A 23597-nucleotide genomic window follows, 5' to 3' on the forward strand; every position below is an offset into this window, starting at 1 on the left:
ACAACATTGTAAAACAACTATTCCCCAATAAAAATTTAAAATGAAATAAAATATGAAAAGTATTAAAAAAAAAAAGAAATTCACGAAGAGTGGGTTATCTGGGAAGCCTCTAAAACTCTCATGGGGACTTGGTTTCTCTGCTGGGTGGAGGTGCCACCTCCTTTCCCATTGGTTAAAGACACTGGAGAGGAAGGAAGCTTTCTGATATAGTGACCCATACTGCTCCCAGCCCAGGGTTTAGACATTCTACTGCCAGGGGAAGAGATGATTTAGAGAAATTCAGAAAACAAAGAAACTGATTTTGCTTTTGAGTTTCACAAGCTGAGGTTTGTCAGTAGACAAAAGATTTAGATTATGTCAACGGTAAAAGCCTATTTTCCTTCTGCTAAGAACAGATTTCTCAGAGAAAGTCAGAGGGGAAGGTGAATTTAAATGCAAGCATGTTACTGAGAAGAAAGAAATCCCAAGGGCGGCCAGTCCCAACTGGTCCAAGGTTTGGGGATCTGAGATTGAGATATGTCCCAGAGCTCAACCCAAGCCGTGGTCAAGGAGCAGAAAAGCAGAAATAACTCATGGGTCATGTTTAGGTCAGTGGGCCTGGGGCAGCTCATCCACCTGCAGAGCAGTAACTCCCACCTTCCTCCACTCTTTCAAGTTAGACAACCCCAGTTTCCTCATTTAAAAATGAGAATAATAATAAGCCCTATGTAACAGTGGTCTTGAGAATTAAGTATTAGAGCATATAGATGAAAGCTCTTTCAAACTGTCAAGCATTAAATATAAAGGATGAAGCATAAACAAAACATAAAGGATAATTTTTTTTAAAAATTATATACACACATGCAATTCAACATAGTAAATAGGAGCACACATTTTTTAACTACTTCACAAATTTTCTTAATTGTTCAGCAGAGGACACCCCGTTGATGCTCATGCTGGGGCCATGTTGGCCCTAACTAACATATTTACTCCCCATCACAGGTTTCTTCAGGTTTGTGAAGGTTTCCTTCTCTGCTAGCATCCATGGTTTTATCAGCCAGTTCCACCTGTACATATTATGATATATACACAGGTGTATTTACACACTAATATTTTGGTATCCACAATTGAAACCAAGATAATAGGGAGGCACTGTGTCTGTGGAGAGCAGGGCTGGATTAAGAAATATTGTGGTTTAAACATTAAAGACTATGGTGATCACTACTGGCCCCCTCAGGAACAAATAGAAGCAATACTAAATAAAGAAAGTATGACCAATTCATTTCTAAAAACTCCCATTATAACTTACTGCTATTTTCCCCAGAGATTCGATTCGTTTTTTTAGACTTTTTTAATTTATTTATTTTTAATTGGAGAATAATTGCTTTACAACATTGCCTTGGTTTCTGCCATACAACAGATTCAGGTCTTTAAAAAGCTTTGTTTTTTTTTTTTTTGAGATTTAATTGACATGTAACATTATATTAGTTTCTGGTGTACAATATAATTATTTGCTATATGTGTATATTGTGAAATGGTCACAATGTTTAGTTAACTTCCATCACCACAGTTACAATTTTTCTTGTGATAAAAACTTAAGATCTACGCTCAGCAACATTCATATACACAATATAGCATTATTAACTATAGTAACCATGCTGTATATTACACCGGCAGGATTTATTTACTTTTAACTGGGAGGTTTTATCTTTTTATCACCCTAAAAATATATATATTTTTCTTTTTTGATGTCCCTTCTGGTACCGAAATCATCCACATACTCATACCCTGGAAACCCCAAAAGGCCAAGTAGGGCTAGGCAGAAGCCCGGGGCTCAGGTTTCCTTCCAACCCTGGCTATCAACACACAGATCTGATGAGTCAGAGAACCCAAAACGTAAGCAAGCGAAGCAGAGGATCAAACACAGTGCTCCTAGAATGGGTCTAATCCAAGATCCCAATCTGAGGACAAGCCCAGGGAAGTCAGGGCAGCAAGGAAGGTCTGTATCCCTAGAGAGGAAACAACAGACAGCGAAAACTTGCAAACGTCTGCCCAGCTTGCACAAGTGGCTGCAGTTCAGTTCAGTTCTGTCGCTCAGTCCCCAAGCACTCGCCTAAGAGATGTGACTGGAGGGGGTGGAACCAGACGGCAGGGGGCGGGGCTCGGACCGAATCGCGAGGAGGAGAGGAGAGGGACCCGACCCAGAGGGACAGGGCGTGCCTGCTCGCTCAGTCGTGTCGGACTTTTTGCGGCGCGATGGAGTCCGCCAGGCTCCTCTGTCCATGGGATTCTTCAGGAGGAATGCTGGAGTGGGTTGCCATTTCCTTCTCCAGGGGACCTTCTCGACCCGGGAATCAAACCCAGTCTCTGATGGCTCCTGCAGTGGCAGGCGGGTTCTTTCCCACTAGCGCCACCTAGGAAGCCCCTACCCAAAGGGCTGAGCAAGGCTAATTCCCTGGGGAGAAACCAGGGGGCGGGCTCAAGCTTACTGGTAGAGCCAGGAGGAGGGCGGAACTAGAGCAGGAGAGAACCCTGGGGCGGGTCAGACCTGGGTAGGGACGGGGAGAAGGCCTGGAAGGCGGAGCCGGCTGTGAGGCTAGGACCTTCCCGCGGCATCCTCTCCAGGCCAGAGGGAGCTCAAGAGCCGAAGGGAGCAGCAGGGGCGTGGTCATGGCTCAAGAGGCGGGGCAGGGGCGTGTCTAACTCCAGGGTCCCGAACGCTGGGGCCCAGATGTTGATGATCTAGTAGCTAAGGCGTGTCCGACTCTTGCGATTCCATGGACTGTGGCCCACCAGGCTCCTCTGTCCATGGAATTCTCCAGGCAAGAATACTGGAGTGGGTTGCCATTTGAGCCCCGGGCAGACCCAAGCCCAGAGGGCGTGGCAGGGACAGGTCCAGGACTCCAAGGGTGCGCCCAAGTCCGGAGGGCGGAGCAGGGTCTGGTCCGAGTCCTGAAGGCGAGGCGGGAGCAGGGATGGGCCGGCGACCACGGTCAGACGACGGACGGCTGCAGGCCTAGGAAGCGCAGGGCCAGGACGAGCAGGCCAAGGAACAGCAACAGCCCGAGCAGCAGCCGCAGGAGCGTCCGCGCGGTGGAGCCGCGAGTCTGCCCGGCTGTTGACTGCACATACCGCTCCACTGCGTCCGCGAAGCTGAACTTGTCCGGCACGTAGCCAAGCTGGGCGCGGGCCTTGGCGATCTGGAAGGTGTGCGTCACGGCCACACTGCGCACCTGCGGGGAGAGGCGGGACAGCCGCGGGGCGGGACTAGTGGGCGTGGGAAGCAACCTTGTTTCACTGGGACGGGAGAGGGTAGGGATTTCCCTTGCGTCGCACAGCGATTTAAAAGGGCCTCCCAAAGTGTTGGATCTTGCGCCTTCGATGTCCTCATGGGGAGGACTTCCTTTCTCTCTTCCGCCCCCATTTTCTTTGAGGGCGCCGCCTCCAGGGTGCCTTTTCTGCATCTCCTCACCCTACCGAATTTCTCAGTCCCCCAAAATTAAAGGCCCCACCTCTGCACTCCCTTCCCTGGTCTAGAAGATGCCGGGGCTCAGGAGGCCCTCGATACATTCTGACTGTAGGCTGGGTGCAGCTCTCCGGAAACAAGTGTCTCCAGGGACAACCTGGGCTTTTCAGCCCACAGCCCCAGATCGAGTCTGGGCAGGCAGGTCCCAAGGCACAGCCTTTACTCCCTTGCTGATTAACTGAGCTTCCCTAAGAGAGGAATTCAGTTATGCAGAAGTGATGACTCTCCAGGGTCTGAGCAACCTTCCCTGCTGGCAGAAGTCCTGGGGCCCACAGGCTTCAAGGGTAGCACTGACAGCTAACAACTACTGAACTAGCATCCTGTGCCTGTCGTGCTAAATTTCTTGTGGGCCTCGTCTCATTAATCTTCTGAAATGCTAATACCACCGTTTCCTCTTGAAAATTGATCAGAGAAGTTAAGTGACTTGCCCAGGGTCACACAAGGGAGCCAAATTCTAGCCCATGCCTTTCCCTGCTGTTAGAACTGGGAGGATACCCTCCCACCTGATTCATTTTTTCCGCCCTAGTTGCTCAGCTGGGCACTGGGAAGGAGTCCACTAGCTGTGATTCTGCGGTGGCTCTGTAACAGCCCCTGGGGTCAAGGCCCTGATCTTGGATGCTAGTGTGGGGAGAGAGGGAGAGAGGTCAGTTCTTGTCTCTTTTTGCCTCAGCTAGCAAGTTCAGGGCTTTGGGGGATACAGCTGTGAATCAGGTAAACAGGGGTCCCAGACCTCAGGCTTGGATGTCACCTTCTTTGGCAAACTCTCCCTAACTTCCTCAGAATTGGTTTATGTGCCTCTTCTGCGTACTCTGGTTTCTCATCACTTCCCCCAATATAGTCCTTATCCCAGTGTGTTGAGTTGCCTGGTTGTTGGGCTGTCTTCCTCTTTGGATGGACTGTGAGCTCTCCATTAAATGAGATTATAATCTTTTGGCCCTTCCTAACTTACCAGAGCATCTAGGTGAACTAGGTGAAATTGCTTAGTTGTGTCCGACTCTTTGCGACCCCATGGACTGTAGCCCACCAGGCTCCTCCATCCATGGAATTTTCCATGCAAGAGTACTGGAGTGGGTTGCCATTTTCTTCTCCAGGGGATCTTCCTGACCCAAGGAGTGAACCTGGGTCTCCTGCATTGCAGGCAGACGCTTTACCATCTGAGCCACCACAGTCAAATCAGAGACTGGACTGCAAGGATTTTGCAAATAATACCAAACACCACCTGTTGCTTTGCTGCTTATGAAAGTGAAAGTCACTTAGTCGTGTCTGACTCTTTGTGACTCCATGGACTATACCCCACCAGGCTCCTCTGCCTATGGAATTCTTCAGGCAAGAATACTGGAGTGGGTTACCATTTCCTTCTCCAGGGAATCTTCCCAACCCAGGGATCGAACCCAGGACTCCCACATTGTGGGCAGACTCTTTACTGGCTGAACCACCAGGGATAAACAGGTTATTACTGTTTACAATCTGCATTAAAATATCCTCTTTTAATAAACAACAAGGTCCTATATAGCACAGAGAACTACATTCAATATTCTATGATATGGACATCCCTGGTGGTACAGTGGATAACAATCCACCTGCCAATGTAGGGGACATGGGTTTGATCCCTGGTCCAGGAAGATTCCACGTGCCAAAGAGCAACCATAGCCCGTGGGCTACAGCCACTGAGCCGGCACTTTAGGGCCAGGGAGCTGCAACTACTGAAGACTACATGCCTAGGACCTGTGCTCCGCAGCAAGAGAACCCACTACAGTGAAAAGCCCGGGCATCAGAAAGATGAGTAGTCGCCTCTCATCGCAACTAAAGAAAGCCTGCGTGCAGCAACAAAGACCCAACGCAACGCCCCCCAAATTATATACCCTATGATAAACCATAATGGAAAGAAAGTGAAAGTTGCGCAATTGTGTCCAACTTTGGGTAGACTTTGCCTTCTCCAGGGGATCTTCCCAACCCAGGGGTAAAACCCAGTTCTCTTGCACTGCAGGTGGATACTTCACCAGCTGTGCCACAAGGGAAGCCCCAAACCATAATGGAAAAGAATACTAAAAAAAGTGAATGCATATATAACTGAATCACTTTCCTGTTTAGAAGTAATTAAGGCATTATAAATCAACTATTCTTCAATTTAAAAAATCCTCTCTTTTAAACTGTATTTGCAAATAGAAAGTAAGGACTGTCCTACCTCCATTCCTCAGAACAATGTCTGCTGTAACAGTGGGTGCTCAATACAAGTGAAATGAATGAAAAAAGGCTATGAAGTCAACTAGAGGACTGGTTCGGAGAAGGCAATGGCAACCCACTCCAGTACTCTTGCCTGGAAAATCCCATGGACAGAGGAGCCTGGTGGGCTGCAGTCCATGGGCTCGCGAAGAGTCGGACGCGACTGAGCGACTTCACTTTCACTTTTCACTTTCATGCATTGGAGAAGGAAATGGCAACCCACTCCAGTGTTCTTGCCTGGAGAATCCCAGGGGTGGGGGAGCCTGGTGGGCTGCCGTCTATGGGGTCGCACAGAGTCGGACACGACTGAAGCGACTTAGCAGCAGCAGCAGCGGGCTGGTTAGTATGTCATAGACTGGCCAGCAGAGGGCGCCAGAACCACGGTGCCCAGAAACTTCACAACTAAGTAGGGATCCTTTGCCCCCAAAATTGAATAAGGAAACCTCAAGTAAGGGGAGAGAAAGAGGAGCCAGCTCCCAGCCCTACCACGATTCAGCAGTACCTTAGCAGTTATTTTATGTGAATATGATTCCTGACATTTCACAAGCTAGTGATTAAGCTTGGAATCTTTGAGATCTGGTCTGGGTTCAAATCTCAGCGCTACTACATAAGCAAATGGTGATGGGCAGTTTATTTTACCCTCTCCTCCTCCCCTAGCTGTGTGTTTCATTTCCTCCTCTGTACATGGAAGTGACAACAGAATTCACGGTGTATAGTGGTTGTCGAGATTAAATGAGATAAACACAGTGCCTGGCACTTCATCACCACTCAATAGATGGTCCCGATTTTTATTTTTCTCTTCTCTCTGCTAGTCCGGATGGTTAAAAGGAGAAACCATAGGGAACTGCTTCTTTCCATGGCCCATTCTTGATTCTCTGAGGTGGGGAGCACTGAGCTTTGAATGTGAAGCCAATTTTAGAATGGTGGAACCTTGGTGTGTGTATGCATACTCAGCCGTGTCCAACTCTGCGACCCCATGGACGGTAGCCTGCCAGGTTCCTCTGGCCATGGGATTTTCCAGGAAAGAATACAGTGTGGTTTGCCATTTCCTCCTCCAGGGGATCTTCTCTGCCCAGGGATCGAACCCATGTCTCCTGTGCCTCCTGCATTGGCAGGCGGATTCTTTACCACTGAGCCACCTGGGAAGCCTTGAACCAATCAGTGATTGGTTCACTCTCGTGCTAACAGTTTTCACCACTAAATAAGATACTAATCTTTTTGGCCTTCCTAACTTAGCAGTGCATCAGGGACAGTCAAATGAGAGAGGAAGGATTTTGTAAGTAACACCAAACACCAGTGTTGCTTTGCTATTTACAATCTGCGTTAAAACATCCTCTCTTTTAGGACTTGCCTGGTGGTACAGTGGCTAAGAATCTGCCTGCTAATGCAGGGGACATGGGTTCAAGCCCTGGTCTGGGAATGTTCCACATGCCTCAAAGCAACTAAAGCCCATGTACCACAACTACTGGAGCCCATGTACCCTAGGGTCCATGAGCCACAACTACTGAGCCTGTGTGTTGTAACTACTGAAGGCCCTGCACCTCGAGCCGGTGCTCTTCGGGAAGAGTAGCCCCCGCTCATCACAACTAGAGAAAGCCTGCATATAGCAACGAAGACCTAATGGATCTAAGAATAAAGAAAGAAATAAATGAAAAAGTAATGTTTAAATAAAAACAAAACATCTCTTTTAAACTCTATATGCAAATAGAAAATGCATCATCATTTGAGAACAATGTTCTTAACACAGTAGGTCCTTAATTTATACTTATTCAGTGAGCAGGAATTGTGAGCCTCAAACTGTGAGCCTTGAATCAACAGGCTGTGTGTGCATATTGACATTTGTTGGGAAGTAGAGACATTCCAATGGAGAAGGCGATGGCACCCCAGTCCAGTACTCTTGCCTGGAAAATCCCATGGGCGGAGGAGCCTGGTGGGCTGCAGTCCCTGGGGTCGCGAAGAGTCACACACGACTGAGTGACTTCACTTTCACTTTTCACTTTCATGCATTGGAGAAGGAAATGGCAACCCACTCCAGTGTTCTTGCCTGGAGAATCCCAGGGATGGGGAGCCTGGTGGGCTGCCGTCTATGGGGTTGGACACGACTGAAGTGACTTAGCAGCAGCAGAGACATTCCAGAAGGTGAATGTCATGGAACCTGCCTTTGGGAGCCTCCAGTCTGGCTGGTAAGGCAAGCTGCTTATGAATGAAATGACAGTGGGCTTGGAGCTGACACCCTTCAGACCAAGAGAGCACAGCCTAAGCCAAAGTCCAGAGGCTGGGACATGATAAAGGAGCTGGCCCTAGATTTGGACACACATGGGAGGTTCTGAGACTTCAGACAAGCGTCCAGTTATGGTGTCAGAGTGGGAGTGGAGAAGGGGCAGGAAGGCAAGTGAAGGGCACCAGGGCACAGGGGCTCCCCTCACAGCAGCCCGCTTACCTCACTCCGGGTGAGCAGCGGCGGGAGGCTGTAGATGGGCCTCAGGGCCAGATGCAAATACTCCATCACCGTGGCTGTGTGGGGAGAGATGGACCAGTGAACAGGTGCCTGCTTTTCACAAACTCCAGGGAGGCTCTCAGGGGCAAGGCAGTAGGGGGCATTATTTGCTTTGCTAGGGGTTATTTTTACTTTGCCAACATTTTCCTATCCTTGGGATTCCTTTAAATCAGTTTCTCAGCACAGCCTATAAGTTGTTATTAATATTAAAAGCCTGACATCTTAAAATAAATCTGAATGGATTCAAAGTGATATCTACAATCATGTCTCTCTCATTCACTTCTATTCCAGTATGCTCTCTTGAGTCAGAGAGAAAGAAGTTGGGGCAGTGATTGAACTCAACATGCGCTTTGTACTGGATCACTTTTTAAAAAATGTTCCAGCTTCCCCAACCCCCTTGTACCTGCAGAATGCTGAGATAATAGGTCTGGGATCTGGCTGAGGCATTTCTAGATTTTAAAGGCTCCCAGGTGATTCTACTGTGCAGCCAAGGGTAAGAAACACTGAGTTACAGTTAGCTCACTGGGAACTGGGAATTTATAGATAATTCACTAAAACTGCCAGAACCTGCAGTTGAACTGTTCTCAGCTGGGAGTCAGGAGTGTCACTCTTGGTGGCGATGCTGTGCAGGGGAAGCCATTCTGTGCCGGTGCCCTGGGGGACAGAAGTCTGCAAACCCCAGCTTTCAATGGCAAGCATCCCAGTGGTCTTAAAGAGCAACAGATCCAGCTGAGGTTTTCCAGGAACTCAGTTATCTGTGACTGGAGGGCCACTTATCCCCTGGGGCTGATCACTGCATGCCTGACACACGCGCAGCATTCCAGCTGGAAGGAGGCCAGCAGAGACACTGGGGTGTGAGAAGAGACTGACCTTCAGGGTGAGGAGGGCAAACTGAAAGTGTCAGTCGCTCAGTTGTGTCCGACTCTGTGCAACCCTATGGACTGTAGCCTGCCAGGATCCTCTGTCCATGGAATTCTCCAAGCAAGAATACTAGAGTGGGTCATCATTCCCTTCTCCAGGGGATCTTCCTGACCCAGGGATCAAGCCTGTGTCTCCTATACTGCAGGCAGATTCTTTACGGTTGACCCACCAGGAAAGGCCCAGGGTCAAAACTGAAGCTCCACATGTCCCAAAGCAGCCTTAACTCCAGGTTGACCTTGGTAGATGGGGCAGCCTCTCCTCTGCCTGGCTTAGCACCTTCCAGCACAGCAGTGGGGCTGGGAGTGGGGTATGGAGTCAGCCAAGCCCAGTGTGAATTCTGCCTCTCCTGCTTTCTGAGCATGGCGCTGTGGGCAAGCTGCTAACCTCTCAGAGCCTCAGTTGCCTCATCTTTACAATGGGCCTAATCACACCCACCTGGCAAGTGAGATAGGGTTTAAACAGGGCCCGGACTAGGGTGAGGGGAGTAAGGTGCCTTGAGGGCAAATTTAAGGAGGCACTTGCCCTCAGGCCTGGGCAAGTGCAGATCAGGCTTGGAGCATTTGACTCCTGAGAGTGCAGGTTTCCTTAAATTTTGTGCCCTCATGGCCCCACCCATCTCAGCTAGGTCCTGGCTCTGGGTTTAAAATGTGGTAATACATTGATGCTTTCCAAACTGTGGTGCTGGAGAAGACTCTTGAGAGTCTTCAACTGCAAGGAGATCCAGCCAGTCAATCCTAAAGGAAATCAATCCTGAATATTCATTGGAAGGACTGATGCTGAACTTGAAGCTCTAATACTTTGGCCACCTGATGTGAAGAGCCAACTCATTAGAAAAGACCCTGATGCTGGGAAAGACTGAAGGCAGGAAGAGAAGGGGTCGACAGAGGATGAGATGGTTGGATGGTATCACTGACTGGATGGACATGAGTTTGAGCAAGCTCTGGGAGATAGTGAGGGACAGGGAAGCCTGGCGTGCTGCAGTCCATGGGGTCACAGAGTCGGACCCAACTGGGTGACTGAACAGCAACAACAACAATCCATGTACATCTGGCACATGGAGGGTTTTCACACACACACACACACACACACACACACACACACACTCCCTTCCTTACCTGACACGTAAACCCAGGAAGTAGGAACATGGATCCACGGCTGGCTGTACCCCAGCTTCTCAAACTGCAAGGAAACATGGCTTGAGGCGAGAAAACAGAACCTGAAGGGCTTGTGTGCAGAGGCCACAAACTGCCTTTACCCCAGAGTCATCAGAGCACCTCCTGGCCCCTCCTCAGCTGCCCATCAGAGCAGGCAGACCCCACAGCCAGCCCTAAGTTTACTCCAGCCTTTAAATGAAATCCACGCTATGACCTGGAAAACTAAGTGGGAACTGACTGCACAGAGTGGGTTTTTTAACTCGGGCTCATTCCCATCGTTTAGTTATGTTTTACGTCTGCTTTACCCAAACACACTCTACGGCACTCATATAGAATTTATGGTAGCCCGCCAGGCTCCTCTGTCCATGGGGATTCTACAGGCAAGAATACTGGATGGGTTGCCATGCCCTCCTTCAGGGGATCTTCCCAACCCAGGAATTAAACCCACATCTCTTGCACTGGCAGGCAGATTCTTTACCACTAGCACCACCTGGGAATGTATGACCCAGGAATTCCACTCCCAGGTGTAGACCCAAGAGAAATGAGAACGTATGGCCACACAACTATTTACACACAAATGTTCATAATAGCATTACTGATAACAGCGCCCAAATGGAAAACTGAAATTTCTATCCACCGATGAATGGATTAACAAAATTTGGCAATATCCACTGAATGGAGTATTTTTTTTTTTTTGGTAATAAAAAAATGACACGTCCACATGGACGAACCTTGAAAACATTATGCTAAATGAAAGAAACTTAACACAGAGCCCAAATGTTGTATGATTCTGTTCATAGGAAATGTCCAGAAAGTCTATAGAATGTCCAGGCAAGTCTATAGAAGCAGGGAGGAGGTTAGAGGTTTCCTGTGGCTAGGGGTGGGGTGGGATGAGACGGAAACAGAAATGACAGCCAGAGTATGGTTTTTGAAGGGGTTCTTTTTGGGGAAGGTGACAAAATGTTCAAAAATGTGTTTCGATGATGGTCACACAACTCTTAAAATACTAAAAACCATTGGCTTGTATGCTTTCAATAGGTGAACTGTATGGCCTATAAATTATATCTTAATAAAGTTGTTAAAAGTTGACATGCAAAGGGCCTGAATGCCCTAAAGATATAGCCTCCAGTGTGGGGTTTCTGGTCGACCCCTTCAAGGAGTCTGTAGGCTGCTGGGAGAGGAGGCCGGGATTCTCAGGGTGGGGGCTGTGCCTCCTTTTGTGAAGGCCGGCACCTCCCTTTGTGCTTTGTCCACCTCCTGCTGACCTCTTTCAGGGCCTCCCTATATAGTACGGAGGTGGGGGGCCCAAAGCCAAACTTCACAAGACATCAACATAAATCAGGAAGCAGGCTGAGAGGCACTGTGGCAAACTCGGGGAGTTCCTGGCCTCCTAAATGGGTGGTCATGACCCAGTTCCAGTGTCACCCAAGTGGACACTGTTGCCAGAGCTGGCCTTTAATGTGAAACCTTCTGAGCCTTTGGAAGGAGGGAAAGAAGATGTGGAGATCCCGGAATTCTCACTTGGGTTGGTGGTGTTGTCTGGGCACCTACCAGTGGAGCCATCCATTCGAAGAGGTTGACGCTTTCCCCGTCATTGATGTAGTACGCTTGCCCACTCTGAGGGGACACGCAGGGAGGGGGATGTCAGGCACAGGGCCATCACCTGACCCCATCCTCTCTGATGGCTCCTAGCAGCTGCCCCAACTCCCCGTTCTCCCGAGCAGCCCTGGAGAAAGATCTGAACAAATCCCTTTGGATTCCAGGACTGCCAATTGACTAGCTGTGTGACCTCGACGGAGTCACTTAAACTCTCTGTGCCTCAGTTTCTTCATCTGAGAAATGGGAGCATAATAATGGGATCTCCTTCTTGGGCTGTTCTCAAAGTGAACTATAACAATGCATGTAAGACACTTAGCATTTGGTGACTGTCACTCTGGGATCAACAACACCTGCCTCCCAGAGTCATTTCAAGGAGCTAACGATGCTCTAAAAAGTGTCATCCACCCCCCAGCTTTTCTGGGCTGACAAGCCCATGAGGCAACTTGAGTTGGGGAGATCTGCTGTGTGTGAGCCAGGAATCCCCTAGGGATGGGGGGGTGCTACCTGCAGCCTGGGGGTAAGGAAGGGGAGCACTGCAGGAGACTCACAGCCACGTGGCCCTTGGCGGCGGTGAGGGCTTCGGCGGCCAGCACGTGTGCCTGCACCAGATTGCAAACGTGGACCCAGTTCATCCGCGTCCTTCGGTTCCCAAATCGGAACATGAACAACCTCTTCTTAATGTGGCTCTGGTGGAGGGGGGACAGGGAATGGCTTTTAATTCCGTCTCCGTGCAGATGACTCCCTAGTTTCTAGCTTCAGGCCAGACCTCTTTGTCCTAGCCCCACTAAACCTTCCTGACAGACGTCTCCGCTTGGTTGCCCATTTGGTTGCCAGATAGACAAGGCAGACTTGCCCTGTCCTGTGAGTGCCTGACTGCAACTGGCCACCCTTGCTTCCCCTTGGCCCACAGCACCCAAGGCTAAGGCCAAAGCTCTGCAGCCCCCTCTGGCTGTCCCCTCCCTCCCTCTCTGCCCCAACCCATCTGCAAACCCAGTTGTCTCAGCTGTTACAATCAGCCCAGCATCTAGCCACTCCTCACTGCCTTGACTGCCACCCTCATCTCTCACCTGGACACTGAAATATCCTCCTAACTGGTCCCCCGCTTCCACCCTCAGCCTCTGTGGGCTGTTCTCCATGCAGCTGGGGATCTTTTTGAATCCTAAGTCAAACCACGTCTGCTCCGCTCAGAACCTTTGGGATGCCTTTCCGGCAGGTCAGATGGCTAAGGAGACCATTCTGCTCTGGATCCAGCAACTCTCTGACTTGTCTCCCACTGAAGTCGTTGGTCTCATTCAGCTCCAGCCACTTGGCCTCCTGCCTGGAACATGCCAGCAGGTTCACACCTCAGGGCTTTGGACCTCTCATGCCCTCTGCCTGGAAGGTTCTGCTACCTGTGTGATACACCGGGGCACCTCAAGGTGCTCAATTTCCCTGCTCGAAGAGGCTCCCTGACTGTTGGCACCCTAGCTTTCCCCCACCCCACAGCACTTTTCCTCTTTCTCTACAGTCCCCAGCAACTTTGAATATTCCTTGTCATGTAAGGTGTTTATTCTGTCTCCCTTCCTGTGAGAATATAAAGCCCACAGGAAGGGGGCAGAATTGTCTATTTTGTTCACTGTTAGTGTTAGTCGCTCAGTTGTGTCCAACTTTTTGTGACCCCATGGATTGTAGCCTGCCAGGCTCCTCTGTCCATGGGATCTCCCAGGCAAGAATACTGGAAAGGGTAGCCATTCCCTTCTCCTGACCCAGGAATCAAACCTGGGTCTCCTGCATTGCAGGCAGATTCTTTACAGTCTGAGCCATCGGGGAAGTACATCCCCAAACCTAGAACCCGTTTTCATTTCCAGGATTGTGCCCAAACTCTCTCCTCTATTTGGATCACCTTCTTCCACTACCCCCTTTGCTTGGTTAGCTTATTCCCTATTCAAACAGCACAGGTGTCACTTCCTCCAGGAAGCCCTCCTGGACCTCCCCTGCCAGGCCCTCTCTGCTGTCCTCCCATCTTCTCCCTCTCACCTCAGCCCTTACCAGCCTGAATCTGTGACTATGGCATCTGTCTCCCTGACTAGGTTGTGAGAAATCTGAGGACAGGATCCAGAGCCCCTTGCAGCCATATCCCTGGCACCCAGCCTTGTTTGGAGAGAGGCTTTCTGTGTGAAGACCCTGGTGCCAGCAGCATGAGATGAGCCCTCTGGCCCTCAGGGAGCCCACATCTGAGCAGGGCAACAGTTTCTTCTGCCTCTCTGGGGTTGTAACTCCATGTTTTCTCTATGGGTACCAGGCCTGGCTGGAGTACCCCCAAGAGCTCTGTTCCTGGTGGGCCTGGTTGGGGCAGGAGTTCTCCCAGAACTGAGGGTGCCCCGCTTGGGGCACTGACCCAAGACTGACATGGTGACCATGGGTCCTCATTCACACAATTTCAGCCAGGTTCCTCCCATGCCTCTGGCCTCAGGTTGGAAGAACTTACCGCCACACGGGGCAGGTGCCTCTGCTCTTCAGGGCCATAGATCCCTGGGGGTCGGAGCACACATGTCCTCAGAAAGCCTCCTCCTATGACACAGAGGAGGGCAGTCAGGGGCCTAGGAAGGGGTGGATGAGCAGGAAGGGGGATAGAAAGGCTGTCCACATCTCCTGGTCCTTACCTGGACAGGTTGGTGGGATAGGCAGGTCCTTGGAGTTTCCTCATTCAATTAATTATTCTCTCAGTAGATCAGCTAGTCATTCAACAAACACTATTAAGAATCATCCACCTCCCCACTCCCTCTGCACTGGGTCCTGGGATGGATGCTGTGAAGAATCCCAGGAGGACTAAGAAATGGTCCCTGAACTCACAAAACTCACAGGCCAGTAACAGAGGCAACACCTATGTGCATGGCCCATGAGTTTAACCAGCTCTGATAGATGTGATCGCCTTTGACTCCCACGAGAGTCCTACTGTGCCCATTTTACAGATGTGCACAGACCCACATGCCCTCATGCCAATAGCTGTAGCTCTTTCTTTCTTCTAGTCATTAGGTAAGGTCCATAGGGCTCTCAGAGAGGTTTTACTATGTATCTGGTACTCTGGTAAGCCTGGAATTTTCCTCTCCAGGCAGCTCTATAGGGTGGGAGCTGTTATTATCCCTGTTTTATGGATAAAGGAACCAAGGCTCAGAGAAGAGATGTGATTTGCCTAAGGGCACACAGCTCAACCTAGTGGAGCTGAGATGGAGATCCAGGTTCAAGCTCTTTCCACTAACACCTCTGGTGACACAATACTAATAACAGCTCTCTCAGACCCTCAGCTCTCTCAGCCTTGGTCTCTTCACCTGGAAAACGGATGCTTTGTAACTAGTGGTTGCAGTTACCCTTTCCAGACAACCAGAAAGGAGAAGGCTAGAGCCATCAGCATGAGAGCTGGAGGTCTGTTCCCCCTCTCTGCTGTCAGCAGAGTCTCCAGACTAAGATAGAGCTTGGTCCAGGGCTTCCCAAATTCTCTGCTGAGGGGTCCCCATTGGTGTAAATGGGAGCCTGTCACCCTGTTGAGGGGAGGTCTAGGGGTATATAGCCTGAAGGGCTGCCCCAAACATATTCAAGTCTTAAGAAAGTATACAAAAATTTCAATTTATTCTAATTCATTAAAATTTTTTTTCAGTTACTATTTGTAAATTATTATACTCCCACCCCTATCTCCTTAACTGAGATAGTGCCTCCTGGTAGATATTTCACTCCCCCAAGGCTCAGGTTCCCCAGGCAGCCTGCTCCCAGTTTGGGGAGCTGAGTGTATGCCATCCTCTGGGACCAGGAACCCACCTTTCTTTGGGAGCTCCTTCCCCTTTGTACCGCGTCTGGGGGTCACTTGCACGGTCAGTCTGGATACACCTCTCTTCTCTGAGGTGGCATTCCAGGACCCAGGCTGAGTCAATGCCATCTTCTCACCCAGGAACATAACTCTGTGCATCCCACTAACGTGGGATCTAAAATCCTAAGAGTGGGCTCACCCTGAGAGACTGATCACCAGCTCCTGCCTCCCAGGTTCCTGGAATCGCCCCGACCCTGTCATTTCTAAACACTGGTGGTCATTTTTCTGGATGATATTTTCCAGAAGCTATCACATATCCTTCCAGTATAAATTCCCTTTTCTTCATAAATTAGCCAGGGACGGTGTCACCAGGTCATAGCCTGCTCCTGACTGCTCCATAGCCACACTGAGTGTTCCTTCTCCAACACCCTCACTTAACAATGAAGCCCAGTGTAGTGGGTTGAATGGTGGCCCCCGAAAAGTTATGTCTGCATCCTGGAACCCGTGGATGCCACCCTACTTGGAAAAGGGGTCTTTGCTGATGTAATTAAGGATCTAAACATGAAACCATCCTGGATTATACTGCTGCTGCTGCTAAGTTGCTTCAGTCGTGTCTGACTCTGTGCGACCCCATAGACGGAAGCCCACCAGGCTCCGCTGTCCCTGGGATTCTCCAGGCAATAACACTGGGGTGGATTGCCATTTCCTTCTCTAATGCATGAAAGTGAAAAGTGAAAGTGAAGTCACTCAGTCGTGTCTGACTCTTTGCGACCCCATGGACTGCAGCCTACCAGGCTCCTCCGTCCATGGGATTTTCCAGGCAAGAGTACTGGATTATCCTGTTGAGCCTTAAATCCAATGTCAGGTGTCCTTATAAGAGACTCACAGAGAAGAGACGGCGGGAGAAGAGGAGAGGCCACGTGAAGACAGAGGCAGAGACCAACGCCAAGTGAGGCGGCCACACACCAAAGAAGGACCCCAAGCTCCTGGAGCCACAGAAGCTGGAAGAGTCAAGGGAGGATCCTCCCACACACTTCTGGAGGGAGCGCAGCCCAAACGACACATGGATTTCAGACATCTGACTGTGAGCTATGGGAACCGTGAGAGAAGAAATTCCTGCTCTTTCGAGCCAGCAGGTTAGTGGTAATTTGTGCTGGTGGCCCCAGGACACTCACACACCCAGAGACACGAAGACACAGCGCCTTCACACGGAGCTGGGGTCTGCATGTCTCAAGACCCTGCTACAGGGCCCAGGCTGCTCCATGCCAGGCTAGAAGCAGAGTCTCTCAGGGACCAGCTTGGGGAGCAGGGACTGGAAATCACCCAGGGAGACTGTGGCAGGCCTCCTGCGAGGCAGGTATCAAGTGAGCTTTTCTGTAGACAGCCTGGAGCTAATTTTAAACTCTGGGTCACCTGGGCATGGGGTGGGGGCCGGGGGGAAGGCTCGGGCTGCAGCTGACGTTGGCCAGCGGGACACTGGGCGGCCTACGTCACAGAGGGGTGGGGCCCAGGGTATCCATGACTGTCCTGACCATGGAAAGCTGGGGATGCTTGTATAAATAATTCTCAGCTGGAGGATTAGGTGTCTGACTTGTAGGAGTGCTGGTCCAGCCAGGGGAGGCCCTGATAGAGAAAAGAGTTCTATTGCACAGGCTCAAACTCCTGGGAAACCCAGCTGGATGTTCCCACTGGGATAAATAACTGAGGCCTGACAGGTCCAGGGTGAGGGGGTGAGGTGGGGAGGATTTGGAGGGAAAGCATTCATGCTCAGAGGCCACTCAGCCACAGCTAAGTGGAGCACAGTGGTTAAGCCCCAGGCTCTGGTGTTAGACTCCCCTGGGGAGACAGGGTGCTTTTCAAACCCCACCTCTGCCGCCTAAGAGCTGTGTGACCTTGATCTAGGTCAGTTAACCTCTTAGCCTCAGTGTTCTATCCTGTAAATTTGGGGATTATGATTCCAAGCAAGCTTCACCCTCTAAATCCACTTGGCTCCTGAGTTTAGACAGTGAGAGAAACCAGCTTTTCCGATTCTTTTTAGTTTCTGAGTTTCAGAAAGCAAATATGATTTCGATAGCAAGGACTTTACCTGAATATATTTGACCCCTGAGTTCAGAAAGAAACGGGGCCTCTTACCTTATGCAGATGCTGTCAAGAGATAGGAGACTTTTGCTGAAAGGTGGTGGAGCTGGGATTTGAACTCAGTTCAGGCTGATGCCGGTATGTGGGTGTTTAGCCACTGCACCATGCTGCCACCTGTCCTTATTCTACTATTATTTCTTTATGACAATATGATAAGAAGAGGCAATCCAGTTGGGCAGCTGAGGCAAATATTTCTGGGAGTTCCTGAAGCATCCCTCACTTGCAAAGCCCTTCCAAAGCACCACGCCTCACTGCATATTCATAAATTTGTACTCTTTTTATCTAGAAGATTCCTCCAAACTGGATGCCCTCCTATGTGGCAGAAAAGAGGGCTAGACTTGGGCTAACCCAAGAGTCTCCCCACCAGACCATGAGCAATGTGAGGGCAGAGACTGGTCTGATGTTTTCCAGGCTGTATCCCTGTTGGGTGTGGGTGCTCAGAATTTGTTGGATGATGAATGTCCAAGGCCCTGGGGAAGTGTTTAGAAGGAAGCTGGGCCTCAGAAACATACCAACTAAAATCAAGAATTGCTCATGTGCTTCAGGGAGGCAGTAGGGGACACGCATGTTGGCTGTGAGCAGGCCCCCCAGTACTTACCTGGGAGAGGAGTCCCATTGGCCATGAGGATCAACTGGTCAGCGATGGCTTTGGTTCGGGAGTAGTGGTCCGTGTGCTGTTCAAGGACAGGGAGAACAGAGACACCAGATGGGGTCAGGGACACTGCTGATCACACTGCCCAGTCCTCCTGGTCCCAGGGTTGCACTTTTCTTCTGACCATATGGGAGTTCACTTCTGGGACCCCTACTGGGAAATGGCCAAGCCCTGAGCCCTACCGCCGCTCCTCTCTCTCTGGATGGGAGCCACGAACAGAGGAGAGAGTTCAGAGCAGTAACAATGGCAATTCCCGTCAGCCGCATCGCCTTTACTGGGACATCGGCTGCACTGGGATGTGGATGCTGGATGCGTGTCAGATGGACCGTTTACATGAAATCCTTGTGCTCACGTGGCATTTTCACATAATCCTCTCATTTCCAGCTCTCCACATCCCCACAGAGTGGTATTATCATGCCCAGCTGTAGAAGGAGAGCCTCCAAGTGAAGTGATTTGCTCAGGGTCCCACAGCAGAAAGTCGCTTTGCTGGTTCAAGGCCAGGTCTGTGTGATTTCAAAGCCCTTGCTGGCATGACTGAAGTAGGAGAGGGCTTGAGCCATGTCGTTTGGGGACTCTTTGCTCCTGGGTCTCACCCTGAGTTGTGAAGTTGACCCTGGCTCTACCCATCCCTGCCCTTTGAACTGTGGGTCCCAGGTCTGCCCTGCCCACCTCTCCCGGAAGCCAGATACCTTCTCCAGTGGGAAATAAGGCACAGAGTCCTCATCGCCTTGTTCTATAGGCTTCCCGCCGAATGCAACATTGACGGTGCTGGTGTAGACAAGCCTGGGAACCCGCTGGCGGACACAAACTGCAGTGACAGGTCACACAGCAACACACACACACAGCTGATGTGAGCAGGGAGTTGGCTGAGGGGTGCCCATGGGGACCGCCTTGGATGAGTCCTCCACCAACCCTCCAGCACACATCCTGCCTCAGGAGGGAAGGGCCTCCTTCCCTTAACTTGGGGAGGGGTCAAGCCCCTGCTCTGAGAGTCCCTGGGGGCCAGGCTGGCTCACTCTTCCTTCCCAGCGTGGCTACCTCGCCAGGGACAGGTCAGAAGAAAGTCTCACTCGGTGGGGACATAAGGAAAACACACTCGAGAATCAGAGAGAAAAACAGGATGGAGGATAAGGCAGGACATGCCCAGAGAGCCCAGAGGAGGGTCTTCTCATTTGGAACTTCAGCAACTTTTCTTGCTCCCAACCGCTAAGCCCTCTGTGAAAACTCCACTCCCGTGTCCCCAGACACACTGAGGTCACATTGAGCCCCATGTCAGGGCCTGGGCATGCCTGCAGAACACGCAGGATGTGCTGCCCACAGGCCCTCCACGGGGGAGGGCAGGGGGTGGGAGGAGGGTCCCATCTTTGTCCCTCTGCCCTGTCCCCCGAGCTGGGCCTGCGGCAGCCCAGGCGAGAAAAGAAGCGGCAAACACACAGCAGATCACACTCTGCTCTGAGCGCCTACCATCAATCACTAGTTTGGTGCCTCCAACGTTTATAGACTCAATCTGCTCTTTTTGCAGCTAAAAGGCAAGACGGAGGTGCAAGAGTTGAGGTGCTGTCTCAGCCCTGTAGCTGAGGCTGTGTGGCTGGGCTTGGGTGGGGCAGGGTGAGGGGCTGCAGCTTGGAGGCAGGGGTTCTGAGGGGCCCCTGGTAGTGTGGGGGCCCTGGGCTGGAGTGCCCCTCTCTGCTCCCATCTGCCTGGGCTACCGGGGAGTTTCCACCCCCCATCTGGCAGTCAGCACCCTCACCTATAAAGTGAGGGAAGAGTCCCTTGGATGGTTGGCAGGGTTTAATAAGTCCCATGAGAGGACCTGATGCAGGGCTTCACACAGAAAAGAGCCTCAAATTTGTTGGATTGCTTCCTGGCTCTAGAAGTTTCAGCTTCCTTATCCATAAGACAGAGACAGTAATACTGCCCTCTACCCAAGTGAGAGGGCAGGGCTGTGAAAAATTAAAACAACTGGGCCACAGTGAGAGTTGCTTGTGTATCAGGGACACAGCGAGGCCTTTACATCTCATTTAATCCCTACAACCACACAGGGAAGTGGGTTCCATTTTGATTTTCAAGCTATATTTATTCTTGTTGCAGTTGTTTTCAACAGGTAATATAATCACAAGGTTGCTGCTGCTGCTGCTGCTAAGGCACTTCAGTTGTGTCCAACTCTGTGTGACCCCATAGACGGAAGCCCACCAGGCTCCCCTGTCCCTGGGATTCTCCAGGCAAGAACACGGGAGTGGGTTGCCATTTCCTTCTCCAAAGTGTGAAAGTGAAAAGTGAAGTCGCTCAGTCATGTCCAACCCTTAGCGACCCCACGGACTGCAGCCCACCAGGCTCCTCCATCCATGGGATTTTCTAGGCAATAGTACTGGAGTGGCTTGCCATTGCCTTCTCCAATCACAAGGTTAAAACTACTCAAACAGTAAAACTAGTATGCAACGAAGAAGAAATTTCCCTCCCGTTTCTAATACAAATGTGAGTATATGCCTTTTATTAAAAAAAAAAAAGTGTCAAATGCTGTTTTCGTACCTTGGAAATTGTTCTATTCTCAGCACATATTGAGTTACCTCATTCTTTCACCTTCTTTTGAATGGCTGCATAGAATTTCATTGTTAGGCTATATCACAATTTATTTAAGTGGTCCCCAGTGGATGGGCATTTTGGTTAGTCCGTGTTGTGTTATTAAAACCAATGCTGCAAGTATATAAGTAAGTGTAGTTTCTGAGTCAAGGCTGTTGTGTGCTTTGACAGACACTGTTATGCTGCTCTCTGGGGAGGTTGTGATATTAGCTCTAGCTGTGTCCTCACTTAACAGATGAAGAAACCGAGGCTCAGAGAGGTTTCCTAGTCACACAGCTAGAAAATGGCAGAACTGGCATTTGGTCTCATGGGCCAAATGTAGGCTGGGTGTAGCCCAAATCCTCCCTGGAAAAGGTGAAGAGGATAATGAACACCCAGGCATTGGGGGGGCAGGCAGAGCCAGGCCCTAAGCTCTGTGTGTGTGTGTGTGTGTGGGGTCTCACCTGCTCAGCACCAGACATTCCGTAGGAGGCCACATGGAAAACACAGTCCACCCCTTCGAAGGTGCGGTGCAGGGCTTCTGCATTGCGGACATCAGCCTGAAACAGTGAAGGAAGACATGGAGGTAGGAGGTCTGGGCCCAAGGTAATCAGACATAACAGCTGTGGCAGGTCCCAGAGCCAGCCCCCTGACCCCACCCAGGCCCAGCACTGGCAGAGCCCGGACAAGCTGTGGGGCAGGATTTACTAGATGATTCCCCTGAGCATCCGTCTTCATCATCATCAGCCCCTCTAAGGAGCTAAGTCACAGAGAATGTGCTCAGAGTTTTACACACACTGTCTCCTCAACTCCCCACGTCTCTAGTGAAGCAGATACTGTTGGTGTCCCCTTTCTGTGGATGAAGACATGAGGCTCAGAGATGTGGGGCCCTGGGGCCGTGGTGGCCCAGCTGGGAGCTAGAGTCTGACTCTGGAGCCTGTGCTTTTCACTACCAGCCACCGGTTATACATCAGACACCAACCCCTGACCTCCACCGCCAGCCTGCCCCCCACCCGTCCCCCAAGACCTCATCACTGCACCTGGATGAACTCAGTCCCTGGGCACAGCTCCCACTGGGGTCTGCGGAGGTCGAGCAGGATGACAGAGGTGCCACTCTTGGCCAGGCTGGAGCCCAGGCTAAAGCCCAGGTAGCCTGCTCCTCCGGTGACCACAACCTTCTGCCTTGAGGCCTGCCCAGGGGTGGCCTGAGTCTTCTGCTGTTGAGCTGGTGTTGGGACTGTTATTGACTCACTGGGTCTTTGCCCAGCCCCTGATCCCCGCCTGGGTCCAGGCCTTACCTCTCGGCCAGGGGAAGGTGAAGCTTCTAAATCAGGCACTGACCCAGCTCCTGAAGCAGCAGTAGGCCGCTGCCCAGGGCCTGACACTGCTCCAGACCCTTGTCTAGGTCCCAGAACATCACTAGGCCCCTGCCCAGGGCCCAACACTACTCCAGACCCTTGTCTGGGTCCCAGAACATCACTAGGCCTCTGGCCGGAGCCCGACACTGCTCCATTCCCTGGTCCACGTTCTGTAGCAGCACCAGGTCTTAATACAGGTTCTGGAACTACACTAGATCCCAGCCCAGGTCCAGACACTACTCCAGACCCTTGTCTGGGTCCCAGAACATCACTAGGCCCCTGCCCAGGGCCTGACACTGCCCCAGTCCCTGGTCCATGTTCTGTAGCAGCACCAGGTCTTGATACAGATTCTGGAACTACAGTAGATCCCAGCCCAGGTCCAGACACATTCCCCAGGCCTGAGACCCCACCCCAGGCCTGACAGATAGGGCAGCTCTGCTGGCCCTGTCCTACAGCTTTGCAGGCCTCTGGGGAGGAGCCTGCCAGGTTGGGCTTCATCTTCTACTGAGCCACGTGGATTTGGGGTCTATCCACCTGCAGAGAAAAACAGAAGAGCATATGCTCTAGAGTTGTCTCGAGTCATGTGGATTATCAGACTCCTGGGGGCTTAGGGGACTTGCTGGTGGGCATTAGAGACCCTCTGAGTCCCCAAACCTATCCCTGTTGGAATCTTGAGAACTTCCAAGGTGGCTGCTGCCTCCCTCAGAGAGTCATGGACAAAACAGCCAAGGCCTTGGGAGTCACAGTTCAGGAACCCAAGGCCCAAAGCCACACCACATGGCTGAGATTTACACCACGCATTACCAGCTCCTTAAAAGCCCGGTTCCCATGTAGTATTAGAGGGAGATGGATCAAATTGTGCCACCTGACTGGGGCGGGGCTGGGGGTGGAGGTGGTGACTGCTTTCTGATGGGGAAATGGGGAGGGCTTCCTGGAGGAGGAAAGAAGGGAGGAGCCACATGGGATCCAAAGGGCCTTGGTAACTTTTACAAGGGCTGGACCACCTCTGCCCTGGCAACTGCTGCCTCCCAGAGGCCCCAGTAGCACAGCTGGCTGACACCACAAGGCTTGCCCAAGCCCCTGCGGGCTTCAGGATAAGGTCTGTGGTCCTTGGGGTCCGGCTCTGAGGATCCTGTCCTCCTCACTCAAGACTTAAAGCGAGTCAGGCTGTCAGTCACTGTCACCATCATCTCAACCCCTACCTCCTGC

General features: G+C 51.1%; 1 protein-coding gene across 1 annotated transcript; it reads right to left on the minus strand.

Moving 5' to 3' along the window:
* Positions 1-1429: 1429 nt before the first annotated feature.
* On the minus strand, positions 1430-22886 carry SDR42E2 (short chain dehydrogenase/reductase family 42E, member 2). The gene is made up of 12 exons (XM_055409648.2): positions 22832-22886; positions 22071-22255; positions 21495-21590; positions 19936-19993; positions 19161-19279; positions 18418-18493; positions 14367-14449; positions 12448-12585; positions 11852-11917; positions 10262-10325; positions 8169-8242; positions 1430-3212 (listed from the first exon to the last, which is right to left on the minus strand). Exons 1-12 carry the CDS (start codon positions 22884-22886, stop codon positions 2973-2975), a joined length of 1254 nt encoding a protein of 417 aa, XP_055265623.2. The 3' UTR covers positions 1430-2972.
* Between the last annotated feature and the right edge of the window lie 711 nt (positions 22887-23597).

The sequence above is a fragment of the Moschus berezovskii genome, chromosome 27 (assembly GCF_049115385.1).
Source record: "Moschus berezovskii isolate FMDL1 chromosome 27, NW_MosBer_1.0, whole genome shotgun sequence".
In the NCBI taxonomy this organism is placed as follows: Eukaryota; Metazoa; Chordata; class Mammalia; order Artiodactyla; family Moschidae; genus Moschus; species Moschus berezovskii.

Excerpts from the sequence above, each read along its gene's own strand:
- SDR42E2 (XM_055409648.2), bottom strand. The coding sequence starts at position 22,886 with ATGAAGCCCAACCTGGCAGGCTCCTCCCCAGAGGCCTGCAAAGCTGTA. Across the intron at positions 19,280-19,935 it reads CACCAAACTAGTGATTGATG|TTTGTGTCCGCCAGCGGGTT; the intron begins GTAGGCGCTCAG and ends CTGTCACTGCAG. Across the intron at positions 14,450-18,417 it reads CAATGGGACTCCTCTCCCAG|GAGGAGGCTTTCTGAGGACA; the intron begins GTAAGTACTGGG and ends TCTGTGTCATAG.